This window comes from Natator depressus, chromosome 5, assembly GCF_965152275.1.
Source record: "Natator depressus isolate rNatDep1 chromosome 5, rNatDep2.hap1, whole genome shotgun sequence".
NCBI classification, from domain to species: domain Eukaryota; kingdom Metazoa; phylum Chordata; order Testudines; family Cheloniidae; genus Natator; species Natator depressus.
This window is the reverse complement of record NC_134238.1, coordinates 81,542,182-81,560,797: the sequence shown is the minus strand read 5'-3', so window position 1 is coordinate 81,560,797 and position 18,616 is coordinate 81,542,182. Positions and strand designations below refer to the sequence as shown.

General features: G+C 40.7%; 1 protein-coding gene across 1 annotated transcript; it reads right to left on the bottom strand.

Moving 5' to 3' along the window:
• Positions 1-682: 682 nt before the first annotated feature.
• LYRM7 (LYR motif containing 7) lies at positions 683-16,622 on the bottom strand. The gene is made up of 5 exons (XM_074954046.1): positions 16,262-16,622; positions 12,381-12,453; positions 8,507-8,577; positions 5,793-5,874; positions 683-1,955 (listed from the first exon to the last, which is right to left on the bottom strand). Exons 1-5 carry the CDS (start codon positions 16,337-16,339, stop codon positions 1,885-1,887), a joined length of 375 nt encoding a protein of 124 aa, XP_074810147.1. The 5' UTR covers positions 16,340-16,622; the 3' UTR covers positions 683-1,884.
• Positions 16,623-18,616: the final 1,994 nt, after the last annotated feature.

Here is an 18,616-nt window from a genome sequence, read left to right as displayed (position 1 = left end):
TTGATATCAGTATGTTTTTTATATATACAAACTTCGATATATACTTTCAGTAGGGCCTGCTCCAAGTCAAAGTGAAGTCAATTGGCCCATAGTAGCTAGTGAAACAGCAAGAACTAGATGGCTCTTTTTAAAAAAATGAAATAAGGTGACGTAGGTTGAATAAACGTTACTTTAAATAAGATAAATGTCAGGAAATCAGGTTGCTTGACACTTGCTTATTAAAAAGAACAGGAGTACTTGTGGCACCTTAGAGACTAACAAATTTATTAGAGCGTAAGCTTTCGTGGGCTACAGCCCACTTCATCAGATGCATAGAATGAAACATATAGTAAGAAGTTATATATACACATATACATACATATATATATATACACATATACACACACACACACACACACACAGATAAGGTGGAAGTTGCCATACAAACTGTAAGAGGCTAATTAATTACAGTTTGTATGGCAACTTCCATCTTCTCTGTATGTATATCTATATCTCTTCTTACTATATGTTCCATTCTATGCATCCGATGAAGTGGGTTGTAGCCCACGAAAGCTTATGCTTGAATAACTTTGTTAGTCTCTAAGGTGCCACAAGTACTTCTGTTCTTTTTGCGGATACAGACTAACACGGCTGCTACTCTGAAACCTTGCTTATTAAAGAATTTCAGATTGAATTTTAATTTACAAAAAAGTATAATAAAATAGATTGTTAATGTATAACTACTTTCTAATTTGAAGAATGACAGGATAAGGCAATTTTGTGAGTCAGCATGAACATTTTACATTTTATGTAGTTAGTTTTGCTACTACATTCATTTGAATAATCTAACTAGATTTCCCCCTCCCCAAATCATTTCTCTCTATCAAAATGTATCTATCAAATACTGGTTGGTTGCAACTCCCTCACTGACAGTACTTATATCAGGTTATTCCAAATAAATATTTTTTGAAACTAAAATGATTGGTTCCGGCAATAAAATGCATACACAGCCATGTTATTACCGATCACCACTTTGAATGTAACCAGCCTCTATTTTTGATAAATGCCTCAGTAAATCAATCTATGGTCATAACATGCAAGTTCTTTAGCATTATGGTCTACTTAACATAGCACAATTTGTTAGGCTGACTAAGTTTCCTTGCTCCAGTGTGATCCAAATAGCCAAACCCAATACAGTCTTGTGTCACCCTTGCACATTAAAAATATAAACACAGACTCGTGCTATCTGTGAAGGCTGATAATTTATTTAGATATGCCTTTAAGAACCCTCTCATATGCTACCAGTGCACTATCGTACAGCTAATGACAATTTCAGAACACAGATCTGTGGTGCAATTTATACTTAAAAAGATAACTAGACAGCATAGTATGTTTTTTCACCATTATTTTGTATCAGTTTGTCAATATATTTGAATTTATAAATAAATATTTTCAGGACTAAACACTCTACTTCTATTTGTAATTATTATTATTATTTGACTTTGCAAAACCTCCGAAACACAATTAAACATTTTCTCTGGAGTCTTTTTTTCAGATTTGACAATACCCACTGCTGACAGAGATAAAAAGAGTACACCTAGAATATTTTTAGAAAACAATATGGGACTTTAGTTTCTATGGAAATGTAATCCTTCCAAATGAAGAGAAGGGTCCTTCTGAAACACAGAACATCAATCTTGATTCTCTCAAATTCACCTTCCCAGTTCAGAGTACAAATCAGTGGATTGAGTTAATCTTTGTTTCCTGCCAAAAGGATTCAATATTTTCTAAGTTTAGTCTGAACACAGAGATTTCAGCTACTTGTTTTCAAGGATTTTGTTCCACGAAATTAATTTTGTTTTGAGAAAAAAGAAAAAAAAAAGATGTACTTTAGTCCTTGAAGTTTCAAAGCTTTCGTGTTGGTGTATCACAGTAAGGAACATTGTCTAGTAGCAGATCTTTCCTGGGTATAAGCACTGTAACAAACAAAAAAAAAATATTATTCTTACTGATTTTATCATAACGATCTACAAAAATATACATGGCCTTTAATATTTTTACAAGCAATGAATAAGCACTATTGTAATTTCCTAAGCCAACAAAAATGTACTAACATTTTACCTTCTGTTCATCAGAAATCTCTTCCACCTCCTCCACCTAATTTGCTGTTAAAAACATCCTTGAAAATATTTTAACTGTCTATCATTGCTACATTTAGCCATTTCTCATGTGAAGACATATTAGCAAAACAGGATATCAAATTATAACGTTTCTGGCAGTCCTGATTCTAATGTATTTAAAACGTATTTTAAAATATACAGACACCTCCTTTACAATCTGTAACATTTATCAATGCTGTACCTGTTCTTTTAAGAACAGCAGAAAAATCAAGCATCAGGTGACATTTATTGCAGGAGAAAAGAGCAGTGTGTTGGATTTTTCTTGGCTGTGCACTGTGCTAACTGCCCTTGGCTCTAATAAAGTTTTGACCATCTGGCTCCTTGGATATCCACTTGGGAGTTCTGCACCTGAGGGCTGTCAGATTTGTACAACTGGCACCACTTACAAGCTGAGGCACCATGGCCGCAAACACAATCCTGTACTTTGACTAGTCAGGCAAGTACTAAACAAAGGTACAGTAAACTTCTAAAACACTCCAAATTCCATTCCATGTGTGTAATCAGTCACATCTCATCCAAAGTATGCTGTTTTTCCATATATTATAGAAAAAGCAAGGAAATTGCTTCCCTTGAAGCTGCATTTCTTTTTCATTTTCTGACCATGGTACTAAAACAGTATTTAACACATTTTTAAATGGATTGAATAATATTTTGTTTGTGTTTTACCTATGAAGGAAACATTTGTGCCCCAGTGTTCACATGTATTTTTTTCCTCTACATTTTAGGGACAAGACTGTGTGCATGAGAGAGAAATACAAGTATCGAACAGGAGAGAGGAGGAAGAACGGACGAATAAAAACTAAGATGAGTCCGGTGGCACCTTAAAGACTAACAGATTTATTTGATGCATCCGAAGAAGTGGGGTTTTTTATCCATGAAAGCTTATGCCCAAATAAATCTGTTACTCTTTAAGGTGCCGCTGGCCTCCTCATTGTTTTTGTGGATACAGACTAACCCAGCTACCCCTCTGATACTTGGACAAATAAAAAAAGACTGATGGGGACAGAACCTCCTAACCTCTCACTGAAAAATAAAGTTTGGCACACATCTCACCCATCACTATAGCAAACCCAAAGTCAAAACCATCAGGATGCATTGCGTATTTGGTAAATTAGGGTGAGAAAAGCTCTGCTTGTATCAGTTTGCTCTGCAAAATAAAAATAAGTTGACTAGCGCCAACTCTCTTGTACAACAGTGGATAATTTGACTTGACAGGCTGCACAGCAATGTCTCAAAAAATCTGTTTGGTGAGATTCTGAATAATGTGACTAACAAGCTCTTAGCTGCAAATCTCTTTTCGTTAGCATTTTTAAAACTTTTTTCAGACATGACTGTCCAGTGCTGGCAGAAATAAAAAAAAGAGTACACCTAGGATATTTTTAGAGAACAATATAGGACATTAGTTTCTATGAAAATGTAATCCTTCCCAATGAAGTGCATCTTAATATCCCTCTCTGCATGACAGCATAATATTCTGATCACAGTTTCATAAACTCTTTAATGGTATTCCAAGAACAACCGATGAGATCAGGAAGGTAGTCAATGCCATAGAACTGTAGGTCCATCTAGTTCAGCATGCTGGATGATAGTGATCAGTACCAGACGCTTCAGAGAAAGGTGCAACAAACCAACTACTGGATAGTTATGGAATACCCTGTTCACAGAGAAAGACTCTTCTTAGCCTCTGGCACTTAGTAATTGGCCTATTACCATGAAGCATAAGGGTTTGTGTATGCTTTCTAAAAAACGCTTTGCTTTTATCCCATCTACTGTAACCATTAATTCTTTCATTATGCAGCTGAACATCTACTTTCTTTTTTGAACTCCAAGCTCTTGGCCTCAAAGGTATTTTGTGTCAATAAGTTCCACAACTTAATGATGTATTGCGTAAAACAGAGATGCCTTTCCTTTTATCAGTTTTAAATTGCTGTCTTTCTAACATTCTGGAATGTCTCCTTTTTCCTTTATAATGTGAACGTGTAAATAGGAGTACCCTATTTACCTTTATTACTATTCATTACATTCTGAACTTCTAGAATGACCCCTTTGATCCATCTCCTTTATAACAATTCCATTCTTTTACTTAGGAGAACCTAGAAATAAACAGCAGAAGAATAAAGAGATAGACATGCCCAATTTCTTTATTGTTCTTGCAAAAAGGGGATTTCAAACCATAGACCACAACTTCATATTTGGGTACAGGGATCCAAAGCCTTCTCAATCTGACATACAGTCCAAATCATACACTTAATGCATAATTTTCACACTTTTTTTTTTTTAATACTCAGGATGACTTCAGCTGGCCAGTTAAACAAATATGAAGAAAAAGTAAAAATTTTCATTAAGGTGGTGCTTAGAGGCCCCATCATGCTACATGCTGTTAAACACAGAGTAAGAGGCAAAGCTTGAACTCATTCAAGACTGACAGAGAGGAAACATTAACAAGTTAGAAATTCCAAAGAGACATCCTTAATGTTTTATGTACCATTAGGCATTAAGGAAGTTGACAGAAAGGACGACACCTTGCTTAAATGAGTTTGTCACTGTTTATTACACAAAAGAAGAGACATAAAAATGATACAGGGAGCACTTAGACTTTCCCTGTAACCTGAGTCAGATCTAGAACACACTTCTGACATACATGGATATGTGAAACTGATCCACAATGCATGGGTTTAAGTTTTATTGAAAATAGACAAAGAAAGTTAAATACATAAAAGGCACTCATATCAATTAAAGTTTCAGGATACAGAACTTCATGATGTTGACTCTAATTTAGTTTTCCTACATGGGAGATAAATGACTCCTAGAGCTTAAGGCCAGCCTCTACCAATCCCATTCCTTCTCCCTCTCATCCTTGTTCACTCCTTATTGACCCACACTCAGTCCTCATACATTATTTCCTTTTCTTCATTCTCTCACCTTAGCAGAGGGATGGCCCATCTGGGATAGAATTTAATTTCCCCAAATGTAGGAGATGGAGAGGAGCTGCTTGAGACTGTATCTATTTTCCCCACAGTGGTGGCAACACAAAGCAAGAGCAGGTGCCTACAACAGTGCCCATTTCCCCAGCAGATGCAGAAAGAGGGGGGAAATGGGCAATTTTTATGGTGATAATGACAACAGGAGTCCCAGCAAGCTCAGAGCTGGCACAGGCTTCCCCGCAACAGGAGATGAAAGAAGGAAGAGGGTGAAGGCTCTCCTGAAGTGTGTCACAGACTGAGCTCTCTGGGATGCCTGAAAGCCATGAACATGCATGCTTAGAGGGAACACCAATCACATGTAGGACTATGGGAAACTTGAGGGCCTGTACAAGACTTTTTTGGGGTTTATACTGGTTCACTTTTTGAGTTTGACAATTTCAGATTTGAATTAACCCAATACTGCAAAGTTTTGACTGGTGCTGGGTCAAAACCAATCAAGCAAGCATCACAAATCTTCCACCAGACACCATAATTCAGCCTAGCCTCTCAAATCTAAATGATCCTGGCCCAAGTTTGGGATAAATAATATACAACACGAAAACAAAAGGAAACACACACCCTCAGTTTCAGGTTTTGTCACTGACGTTCAGCACAGTTCTAAATACCATTAAAAAAGAAAAAAAAGGAGATGCTGGGCAGCTCTACTTACTCAGACTGTCAGAACCTGTGTGAAGTCCCTGTATAACAGATGTTCTGAGTAGAACTTCAACATCTGAACCTATTTTCATAAGCTGGTAAAGAAAAAACAGAGCAATTAAAACAGTGCAAAATTACTCTTGTAGACATTTGCCATGTTTGGTAAGTATATAAAAATACTGACGACATTTGATTTATCGTCTGAATAATAGGGCATCTTGTATTTACATAGTGCTTTTTATCCTGGAGGATCCCAAAGTGCTTATGAATCGATACATAAGTCACTCAGGTGTACAGTTGCCTGGGATGGAAAAAGTCTACTGTTTGATAACACACACAGCAATAGAAAATACTGTATTTAATTGAAACTGTAGGAGGATATTTAGGTAGGTGGATTACCAGAGTAATTATATTTTAATTTGTGTCCAATTATCCTGAACTCCAGGAGGAACATCTTGCAAGAATTGTCATCAGGCAGTCAGGTTCTTTACAGTTCTGGTATGTTTTGGACTTCTCTCCCTTCTTTTCCTCCCCAATCTGAGAAGAGGAGTCAGTGGTGCCATAAGAAGGAGACCAAAAGCAGCAGGAGTGGCTGGGGGAAGGGGCAGTCCCCCTCTCCCTAGAGATCAGCAGTATTGGGAGTGTGTGGTTACAACACTGTAATCCTTTTCCTATCGGAGAGGAAGCATGACAGAGGTCTCCATGTGCATGCCCCTTGCCAAAGACAGTACTTGTTAATTGGCTAGTACTTATCTGTATGCAGCACCTTCCTGCAATGTATACAGCTGCACAAGTGAGAAGCCTAGGGGGAACAGAGTTTCTTACATTGCAAAATTTCTCAGGTAGTTATTCTTCATTTCTTGTCCTAAAAAGCTGTTTAATGTCATGGGCTGGAAAACGTGCTATAATCTACTCTGGCAGTGGATGAAACAACAAATAAATATGATCAAGATTTTGAAAAATGGATGCCTGAAGTTAGGCACCAAGGTCTATACATGGATACCTGAATAGGAGGCCTGATTTTCAGAACTACAGAGGTACTTGGGGCCGAACAGTTTTGATTGTGTCTGTAAAGCACTCTTTGGTCCAATTCTTCTGCATTAATGGCACTTCAGCATATAAATGCACAATAAATTATTAAACGTGACAGGCTGTGTTTTTTTTCCCCACTATGGATACCATCATGGCCTTGCTGGAGACCAAGAATTTTATCCACTGATGTTTCACTCAGTGAATAGGCCAATTAACTAGCATCAAAAGAAGAGTCAATATTAAACATGTGCACTTTGTAGATCACCACTCCGTACAAATGTAGCTTTGGAAATTTTACCTGGCATCTTATCTGTACATCAGTTAAAAGAGTGTCATATCATTAAATTAAAAAATAGAATAGAAGACAGAACTTGATGCCTAGGACACACGCACAGAAATATTGTTGCTGTTGCTGAGCAACAATCAGACACGTTACAGAGAGTCCTGAACGAATGTTCAGAAGCGTTAACGTCAGTGATATGTGGGTGCTAGGATGCAAAGTACTGAACTGATTGTCTTTGTTTGTTTTTTTTCTACAATATATGCTGACATATAGATGTGGTTTCTTCTAAGGCCTCCCCTCGTGGACTCAGGAGGAGTAGCATACATATGTCTACAAGAGGATTTCTAAACAGAGAATTCAATGAATTGGAAAATATGCTGAATTAGAAGAGTGACAACAATTAATTCACTTCTTCAGCATGTATGGTAAAATAAAACCTCCAGTTCACATTGTTTCAGTGTTAATAATTGCAGGCCCAAGAAAATTGATAATCTTATTGCTAATTAAAAAGACTTTGCAAACAGCAGGGAGAGTCTGAATTATATAGTGAGCTAAAAGGATTTTCTACACTGTAGTCCCTTAATTTACCAGAGAGATAAAGAAAGGTGAGATAATTAATGCATCTGTATTAACAACTCAATCACAAGCACTTCATTATTTGGGAGGAAAGGAGTTTGTGATATGATACGAGTCAGAACTACTAGGCCCTATTGCCAGCTTTGCCAATAACAGACTACATCTACACTAATGAGCTAGGGGGTGTGATTCCCATCTTGCATACACATACTCATTCTACTTTGATGTGAACTACCATAAGTACATGTACACGAGCTGGGAATCATACCTCTAGCTCATAGCAAAGATGTAGCCTCACTGTGTGACACTGGGCAAGTCACTTAACCTCTGTGCCCCATTTCACCCATCTGTAGAGTGAGTATAAGTGAGTCATTCATAGATTTTAAGGCCAGAGGGCCCATAATGATCATCTACTCTGATAACCAGTCTAATACTTAGCTTGATTGCATAAGGAGAAACAAGCAAAATATTTGCACTAAATGGACAATTTGGAAAAACAATTCTAATTTTGTTATGAACTTGAAAATAGGCAGAACAAAAATGGCTTTGAATTGTAAACATGGAAAACTGTTTTTCTTGCAGTTTTTAATGTGAAAAGTGACATCTGTAATTTTTACATAAACTGAGGGTGAAAGCAGGACACAAAATAGAAAATAAGTTTGTACACAAAGTTTCATGAAATTAACATTCTGAAATTCACAAAGCTCTGGTTGCGCCGCTCAATTAGTGTTTGCCAAGTATTCTGAGACCCTTTGATAAAAGATGCTGCTATGTGAATGTAAAGTATTATTAGACTTAATAGTATAAAACGGAGAACAGCGTCACAATGAAAGTACCTCTGCTATTCTCTCAGAAGAGGTCTCATCTTGATGGTTTCTGAATTCTTCATTTATCTTTTGTCTTGCAGCTAAAGGGGGCAAGTAAAATAAAGTTGTTTCGGTTGTTTTTTTTTTTTTTTTTTTTAAATTTCCTCACTTTATTATCAGTTCTTTGTCATTGGCTCAAAACCCACATTCCTTAGCAGCTAAAACCCATCTTCAGGAGACAAATTTGCCCCTTGTTTGTTGGTGCTGCTCTACAGCCATGGTCCTTTTACTACCTATCCTCTTCATGTTTCACTCAGACCACACAGCCTTGTACTTCAAGATCTCTGTGGAACTTGAGTGATAGCATGTTTTATTCCCACACCAATCACACCAGAAATGTGTTGTAATATGATATGTTTTTTAAAAAAAGAAGCTCAAAATACTACTATATATCACTAGTATTTGTATCTGCTCAGTTCAAATATGCATGTTCACTGTGTGATGGAGTTGTGTTACTCATTTTAAGAACAACCATACACAAAGATGAACAAGTTGGGTGTTTGGTAGCCTAGGACACGCTCAGATTAGGCTGAGATTCACTGTTTTAGAAAATCAACAAGACTACAATTTTAAAACCATGGTTCTGTTCTACTTAACATTTTTTCATAATATTACAGTTTACAAAATTATTTACTGGCTTGATTCTAGCCAGAGATGTAATTTAATCTTTGGGAAGATGTGGGTAAGGGGCAGCATGGATAAGGGAGAGATTCCCCCTTATTTCTCTGAGATGGGTGAAGGGGAAAATCACAACAATTTGAGGCAAATACTCTTTAATCATTATTTCCCTCCCTGCCTTGTTCCTCTATTCCAGACCTGCTCATGTGAGTGACAGATTGCTGCCATTAACAGAAAAATATTCAACCATTTGTTTTAAGGGAAAAAAACAAATGTACAAAAAATTTACAAATAAATGTACAAAAAAGGGACGAAATTGGCCTTCCAAGCTTTATGAAGTTCTTTAACAGTTAACTAATAATTTATTTGCAGAGTGAAAAGTTGCATTTTGGTTGCCCAGTGGACTGCTATGCACTAAACAAATTTATTTGCCTTTGACAGGGCTTATAAGAGACCGAAATCAGAGCCCAAGGTATTTTGTTTAAAATAGACCGTCAACTCCCTAACAGTAAGTGATGTGTCCCTCTCATCTCTGTGCTGGGAAATAATCTATGAAAATCATGAGATGAAATGAGACTATTACAAACTGACATTGTTTCTCTGCTTATTAATAAAATATACACTCCAGTGAACAAATGAAAACAATTACTTTCTGAAGAGATGAACTACTGAGCTACTGGGACTGATATTTCTTTAGCTCAATATAACTGAAAAGCATTTTGAAGCACTACAGGATGCACAACCACTCAATTTGCTCAATGACGGGATGACATTCTTAGCCCACTAATTTTAGACGGAGGATGCTTCATATTTGAACAATTCTCTGAAACAACATATGCAAGGGAAGGAGGCTCATTATAATGCTGACCTTTTTCCTTAACACATTGAAAAAAAATGTATTAAGGGAACTATAAAAAAATCTCCTCCTTGCTTGGCTGCATACAGCTCATCTTGCCACCTTCCACTCTCTCCAAAAGGCTGCTGTTAAGAAGTTTGTTCCTTTCTTACACTGTTCTAACCATGCTAATCTCCCATGTACCTTCAATCTCTCTTACTTTTCTTCCACATAGGGCTGGTCTACACACAGCTACTGTGCTAATATAACTATTCTGGGTTACTAAAAAATCTTCTAAGTAGTAAAGGTAAAGCACGACCCCGAGTGTGACTGGTATAGCTTAAGCTTTTTAGAACACTGCACAAGACCAAGCAAGCTTAAACTACGCTCATATAAGGAGATTAATATCTGCCTGTGTCCATGCTAGGGAGCTATATCACTTTTTTAACTCATATAGTTATAGCAGTACAAAAAGCTGTGTAGATCAGCCCTTAAGGTATGGCTTCTAAAACTCACTTTCAAAGCCCTGTATAATTACACCACTGGCTCTTCCCCTCTGTCATTCCCTTCTTCTCCCTGGCTCTTTCCATCCCAACCATTGCTTTTGTAGTCTTCTCTCTCTTTCCACTTGGCACCTTCTTCTATGCCAGTGCTTACACTTAGTATAGGAGAGATGCCTTTCTAAGTCACCCCTTTTTCCTTCAAATCTCTCCAAAAAATAGAAATAGAAAACAGAAAAAGATCACTAATTTTCCCCCAAGGCTTTTCAACAACACCTTTGCATTGAGAACTGATCTGCTTCAAAAACAAACCATCATCCACTATATTACAAACTTGTTAAAAATACCTGTAACCAGGTACAGTCAGGACCAGGACCATTTCTTCTTAGTATTAGAACAGAGAGTGCTCAGTAAAGTTTTGTGAGGCATGCCTGGGAGTTGGGAACCTCAGGGCTTCTGTTTCTGTAGCAGCCAGCCAAGTAGAGTGCCCCCAAGTTGGAGACCCCAGGGCTTCCAGGGTCTACTGCTCTGGGCAGTCTGCCCCACTCCCTCTTGTGAAGAATTTGGAAATATTTTGGTCTGTGTTCCCAACTGGAACAAAACCAAATTTCAAAATATTAAAATCCTCCGTGACACAAAATTACGTTTCTCTGCACAGCTCTAATCAAAAAAGTGATCATGATGCATCCTCTTATTCTAGTAACTCAAAAAGACTGACAAACTGAAGTATTTAAATGGATGAGGTTTTTTCTTTGTTTTTGCTTAGGTAACCGAACAACACAGTGGTAGTGATCTGTTTTATCACACTTGTGACTCAAGTTGATGACCTCTTCCATCTGTGGGGAAGGTATGAGTATCAGAGGGAAAATTACTTTTTGTAGTGACCCGGCCACTCCCAGTCTTTATTCAAGCTTAATTTGATGGTGTCAAGGCTGCAAATTAATTCTAGTTCTGCAGTTTTTCGCTGAAGTCTGTTTTTGAAGTTTTTTCAAATTAGGCCTGAATAAAGACTGGGAGTGATTGGGTCACTACAAAAGTAATTTTCCCTCTGTTGATACTCACACCTTCTTGTCAACTTTTGGGAATGGGCCACATCCACCCTGATTGAATTGGCCTCGTTAGCACTAACCCCAACTTGGTAAGGCAACTCTCATTTTTTCATGTGCTGTATATTTATACCTGCCTACTGTATTTTTCACTCCACGCATCTGATGAAGTGGCTTTATAGCCCACAAAAGCTTATGCCCAAATAAATTTGTTAGTCTCTAAGGTGCCACAAAGACTCCTCATTGTTCCATCCGTTTGCTCCCTGGACCAGCAGAGGCTACACGCAAACTTCACTCACAAAAGAAGAAAGAGTGCTTTGCCTTGTTTGACTGAACCCCTTAAGCTGATTAAACAACAGCAGTTCCATCTAGTTCAAGTCCCCTCAGACAGAGGGATGATAGTTGCATTAAGACAGTGGTTCTCAAAGCTGGTCCGCCGCTTTTTCAGGGAAAGCCCCTGGCGGGCCGGACCGGTTTGTTTACCTGCCGCAGCCACAGGTTCGGCCGATCGCGGCTCCCACGGGCCGTGGTTCACCGCTTCAGGCCAATGGGGGCTGCGGGAAGTGGCGCGGGCCAAGGGACGTGCTGGACGCCCTTCCCGCAGCCCCCATTGGCCTGGAGCAGTGAACCGCAGCCAGTGGAAGCCGCGATTGGCCGAACCTGCGGATGCAGCAGGTAAACAAACCGGTCCGGCCCGCCAGGGGCTTTCCCTGAACAAGCGGCGGACCGGCTCTGAGAACCACTGCTCTAAGAGACCTTCATGACAGGGGCATGCAGAAGGGAGGAGGGTCCTTAGAGCTTTTGTAGAGATGCAGAGGATCCACTAGGAAGACAAAAAATCTTACCTTCTAGGGCTCTGGCATCATTTTTAAAAACCTGTCGCCGTGTTCTGTGCAATGCTCTGAAAAGCTTCAAAACCTGTTAACAAAATACAAGTCAACAATAAATGTTTTTTGATTGTTAATAGGATTTTTTAAATAAAATTAATATTTTTGCAATTAAAAAGGTATTTTGTTTGCATTCTATTGTTTCCTCCATAGCAGCTGGAGTCGACTCATTCTGTCAGAAATGTAATCTCAATTCTTGATCAGACTTTTTTAAGATAAAACAGAGATATAGAACACAGAAGAGATGACAATTCTGGATATCTAAAATACAGTAGAACCTCAGAGCTACAAACTGAGCGGTCAACCATACACCTCATTTGAAACCGGAAGTATGCAATCAGGCATCAGCAGACACACACACATACAAAGGAAAATACAGTACAGTACTGTGTTAAATGTAAACAACTAAAAAAAATAAAGGGAAAGTTTAAAAAAAGATTTGACAAGGTAAGGAAACTGTTTCTGTGCTTGTTTCATTTAAATTAAGATGGTTAAAAGCAGCACTTTCCTCCTGCATAGAAAAGTTTCAAAGCTGTATTAAGTCAATGTTCTGTTGTAAACTTTTGAAAACAACCATAACATTTTGTTCAGCATCACAAACAACCTCCATTCCTGAGGGTATGTAACTCTGAGGTTCAACTGTAATTGAAGACACAAAAGAAGTTCTGGTACTATTTCAAGTCACCATTTTGACCTCTATGGCCCTACCCCTGCAAACAGACCAGCACAAAGACACTCATGCCCGTAAAGTAAAAGTTTACAGGATATGGGCTTACAACTGTACAGTAAAAGCCACCCAATTAAGTGGCAATCATGGGTAACATCAGAGATTAGTTTTACTATTAAATATTAGATACTACACTACCAAAAACCTGGACCAGCAGAGACTACAGTTCTGACAGACTATAGTTCAATAGTTCTGAAATACTGACAGAATCAACTCAGTTACAGGAGAGTGTCACAAAACTGAATGAATAAGATGACCTCAAACACCAGCTTGGAAAGCTTATGTCCAAACATTACATTTTCAATAGAACCACTTAGTGTAAACATAAAAAAAAAAAAAATGTACAGCAAAACCCATGCAAGATCAGTAGGTATTGACATGTCTTTGGTCAGGAGAATCCACTCAAAAAGACTGAATTACATGATGCAAATACAGATGCAAAAAGAGTTATTAAAATTATTATTATTATTAAAGGTTATTATAAGCATGCCTATGCTTTTACTGAATTTTAGTAGATACTTATAAACATCATATGTTTATGGAATAGGATAATTCATATGCTTATGGTTTTGGTTGAAATGTTCATGCTAATTAAGGAAATTCCTAGGAAATCTCTGCTCTCTGTCAACCAAGGACAAGCACCAGAAGTGTCAGAGGAGGATACCTCCTTAGCCATAAAGCCATATTTATTACCTTCAAGTATATTTACACAGACTCTGGAATGCATCTTTATAGCATCTAATTAGTTTTAACATTCCATATTTTCTTATATAGATATCTTTCAAATTATAGTATAAATGTGTTAGTTACTGAGTTGTGCCTTGTATAGAATATTTATTAGAAGTGTTTAACTTCAAAATGTAAGTGTACTACAAATGGTAAGTTATAAATCTATGAGTCATTTGGTCAAAAGGGCGAACAACCAACAGGGGATTATCAAATAACAGGGGACTTCCACCCTGTAGAAGATACCAGTTTGGTATAGACATGATTTTTATCTCAAGAAAACAAACATTGTATGATATTTATGTTTTAGAAAGAGACCTGTTTGTGTCAAAGAGTGAAGGCTTTAGTCAGGATACTCCAAAGGGAGATGGTGCTTGGAATGTATTATCAGAGCTGTAAACTAAGTAATATAAGTGGGTCTCTTCATCCCACCTCTCGGGGGTGAGGTGGGGGGTGGGAAGCCCCTTAATTTTAAACCCACACAAAGAATTCTAAAAATATTCTTATTTAAACTGATTTCTTTTATAAACTCTCTAAAATCCTTATTCTTTAAATGTTAAGGAGACCTTATGTGATTGGGAAATGTTTTACAGAAGTTATTGGTTACTTCTAACCAACAGAAAAGGTGAAAGCTTTTCTTGTCCTCAAATTCCTAAGATGAACAACTTCTTCTGAGATACAGATTTGCAAGTATTATATCTAAATGCACGCATTAATGCCTGCACCCTAGTATCTTTAGCATACTGGTCTACAGTTGATAAATGCAAAGTAATGCACATTGGAAAACATAATTCCAACTATACATATAAAGTGATGGGGTCTAAATTAGTTGTTACCACTCAAGAAATACCTTAGGAATCACTGTGGATAATTCTCTGAAAACATCCACACAATGTGCAGCCGAAGTCAAAAAAGGGAACAGAATGTTGGAAATCATTCATAAAGGGATAGATAATAAGACAGAAAATATCATATTGCCTCTATATAAATCCATGGTACGCCCACATCTTGAATACTGAGCATAGATCTGGTCATCCCATCTCAAAAAAGATATACTGGATATTGGAAAAGGTTCAGAAAAGGGCAACAAAAATGATTAAGAGTATGGAACGGCAGCCATATGAGGAGAGATTAATAAGACTGGGACTTTTCAGCTTGGAAAAGTGTTGACTAACGGGGGATATGATAGAGGTCTATAAAATCATGACTGGTGTGGAGAAAGCAAATAAAGAAGTATTATTTACACCTTCTCATAACACAAGAACTAAGGGTCATCACATGAAATTAAACAGCAGCAGGTTTAAAACAAACAAATGGAAGTATTTTTTTCACACAACGCACAGTCACCTGTGGAACTCTTTGCCAGAGGACATTGTGAAGGCCAAGACTATAATAGGGTTCCAAAAAAAACAAACAAAAAAAACCAACCCTCAAAAAACCCTATACCCCCAGATATTAGCGAGGATGTGCAGGGATGGTGTCCCTAGACTCTGTTTGTCAGAAGCTGCGAATGGGTGACAGGGGATGGATCACCTGATAATCACCTGTTCTGTTCATTCCCTCTGGGGCACCTGGCATTGGCCACTGTCGGAAGACAGGATACTGGGATAGATGGACCTTTGGTTTGACCCAGTATGGCTGTTCTTATGTACAGTACAATATTAATAAAAAGAATGAGCAGTACTTGTGGCACCTTAGAGACTAACAAATTTATTTGAGCATAAGCTTTCGTGGGCTAAAACCCACTTCATCGGATGCATGCACTGGAAAATACAGTAGGAAGATATATATATATATATATATATATACACAATACACACAGAAAACATGAAAAAATGGGTGAGAGCTCTCTCGTCGACGTAATTAGTCCACCTCAACGAGAGGCAGAAGCTACGTTGAGGGGAAAGCATCTCCCGCTGACATAGCGCAGTGTCGACACTGCAGTTAAGTCTATGTAAATTACGTGACTGGGAAGGGGAGGGATTTACACCCCAGAGTGACATAAGTTATGTTGACTGAAGCTGTAGTGTAGACAAGGCCTCAGGCTTATAGGCACAGGATAAGCAGCACCAGTGCAGCCCCCACAACTACTCCAGCATGGGGAGTCGGTGATTTCTGAGGACAGGCTTGAGATATCAAGCTCAGGACTCCGCCATCTGCCCCAAGCTGGGCCTAAGCCTGTTACAGCACCTGGCCAAGCTCCCCTATCCTCGCAGTGCGCTGGAGGCCCCAGGTACGGAGGGCGAGGGGAGATCATGGGCCTTGCCAACCCTTGTGGGGAGGGACATACCACGGCCCGGAGCCGCAGGACCCTGCCCTACGCAGTCTGTCACTGACTCTTGTTCGTGCTCAGCAAGCGGGGCATCGCGCATGCGCGCTCACTCACCTCCGCCCGACTCCCCATCGCCACAGTGGCAGTCGCAGGCCCAGCGGAACCACGCCCACACCCTCCCGACTCGCTCATGAGGAGCAAATCGGCAGGTCACATTCCAGCCCCTGTAGCGTGTCAGCACCGCCTCCTCTGCCTCCGCTACGGAGCGGCGAGGCGGAGAGGACGTTACTGGACGTACCTGCGCCGAATGTTTCCTTGCGCTCCACTGGTGGCGGCGGCGAGGCTACTTCCGGGTGCAGCGGGCGTTTGTGCCCGCTAGAGCCGTGTCCCCTGAACACTGGTTCCGGACAGAGGTGTGCCCCGGAGCCGTGAGGGGCCAGAGGGCGTAGCTAGGCTGGAATAAGGAGAAAGAAACGTGATTGGCTAATAAATTTCCCGTGTTCTATTCCGTGGCCCTACGCAGGCGGTGCTGTTGCTGGGCTCCCCGTCCAGGCAACAGGCACAAGGCAGAGTCTGGGACGCCGCAGCGCTGTCAGGGATGCCCTGGCTGCCCAGCTCCATACTGCCACCCCCAAGCCTCCCAACGGCAGCAGGCGGGGCCCAGCAGCCACGAGATTGGCTAAAAAACATGAGATTTAAACCTGGTGGCTGTTGTTGAGTGTGGCCGGGTTGAGGCATGAGGGTTAGAAAGCGACATCCCTCCCGTAACAACATGCCTCCCGGAGTTTGGGCTTTAAGAAAAGCACCATACATTGCAATGTGGTTCTATGTGCTACTGCAGGCTGCTTGTGCATAAATTAAACTGCACCTTTAATGCACGGGGGCCCATGCCAACTTGCCTGTACACCAGCTGAAACACTTGTATGCATGTCAATGGGAGTTGGGTCAGACCTTGAACTAAAAGTAGTGAGTTGCACCAAGCATCTGCAGGGCCGGATTGACCTTTTGTGGGGCTGGCTCCAAACATATCTGTGGGCCCCCATGAGGGCAATGGCACATGGCGTGGGGAGGTCAGTCTCCGGAGCGAGGGATCAGCTAGAGGCAATGGGGTATGGCATGGCAGGGGAAGCCCCACTCCACCCAATGCGAGGGCACTATTTACAAAACGGCAGTTGCCAGATGCACAGTGGGTTGCCTGGCCGTGTGCTGCCAGCAAGCCCGTTCTCCTCAGGGGTGGGCCTATGCCACACCACACAGCCCCCCCTGCCCAACACCCCCTGGACTCCCTATGGCCAGAGGTGTCACAGACCCACTATACCCAGCGCCCCCCAAGACCCACCCACAAATGCACAGCGCCCTGCACACCACCACCCCTGCCCACAGCCCTACCACAACTGCCCAGCATCTCCCACAGAACCCCCACTCCCAACACACACACACATCTTCCCCACCCCTTCACAGCTCAGCACCATCCCCAGATTTCCCACAGACCCACTCCCCCAAGCCCTGCCTCCCGGCCACACTCAGCAGTCTTGCTGGGAGGCGACTGTGTCTGTCGTGCTGAGCCGGCAGCGCAGCCAGGGCTGGTCCCAGGGCCAAGAATTGCTCTGGTCCCTCGGGAGTGGTGCGATCAGCCAGGCCAGAGCTAGTCCCGGACGGGGTCCCTCAAGACGCACTTGCCTGGAGGGGCCCAGCCAAGCCCTCCACACTGTTCCCCCCCCCCACACACACACACACCAGTCCCAGGAGGCTCAGCTCCGGGGAGACAGGTGGGGCCCCACAGGTGGCGGGAAGCAGAGACTGTCCAGAGCCAGAGGTACACTGGGGTCCGGCCAGGGACTGAGAGGAGCAGGGGATGGGGCCATGGAGCGGAGAGGAGCCCTTGACCAGTTGGCGGGCAGCCCGAGAGGAGCAAGTGGTGGGTGGGGGGAGCCAGAGGGGTCTTGGGGCGCAATGCAAGCGGAGCAGGCCGGGGCCCTTTCTGAGCATGGGCCTGGCTCCATGGAGCCACTGGAGCCATTGTAAAACCGGTGCTGAGAACTGGGCTCTGTGCTGGGCTCTTTAGGTTTTGTATCCCATAACAGGGCTTCTGAGGGGGAAAAATATTTTTAATGAGATTTTAAATTATGTTGTTAAAAGTCTTCAGAGTCAGTAAAACCCTACGGATCCTAAAACCACCAGATTGTAAATGACATGGAAAATGGTATAATTTGCTATTTTTTTGGTGAAGAAAACATTCAGTTTTCAAACTCGTAACTGGAAAGTCATCAGTTTCCAGCCAATTAACAGATTTATGTTGCACAGCTGCTTTTTACTCCCTACCCAGTGTTTAACTCTGCTTATACTTAATTTCCATTTCCTAAGAAATTGTGGTCATCTAGATAATTAAGACTTATTTGTCAGAACTGATTTGGGAGGAGTGTATCATTTCCTTTTGTTTATAAAAAACAACCAAAAAAATCCGGAGCA

Excerpts from the sequence above, each read along its gene's own strand:
- LYRM7 (XM_074954046.1), bottom strand. The coding sequence starts at position 16,339 with ATGAGCGAGTCGGGAGGGTGTGGGCGTGGTTCCGCTGGGCCTGCGACT. Across the intron at positions 8,578-12,380 it reads TGATGCCAGAGCCCTAGAAG|CTGCAAGACAAAAGATAAAT; the intron begins GTAAGATTTTTT and ends TGCCCCCTTTAG. Across the intron at positions 1,956-5,792 it reads CACAGGTTCTGACAGTCTGA|TGCTTATACCCAGGAAAGAT; the intron begins GTAAGTAGAGCT and ends TGTTTGTTACAG.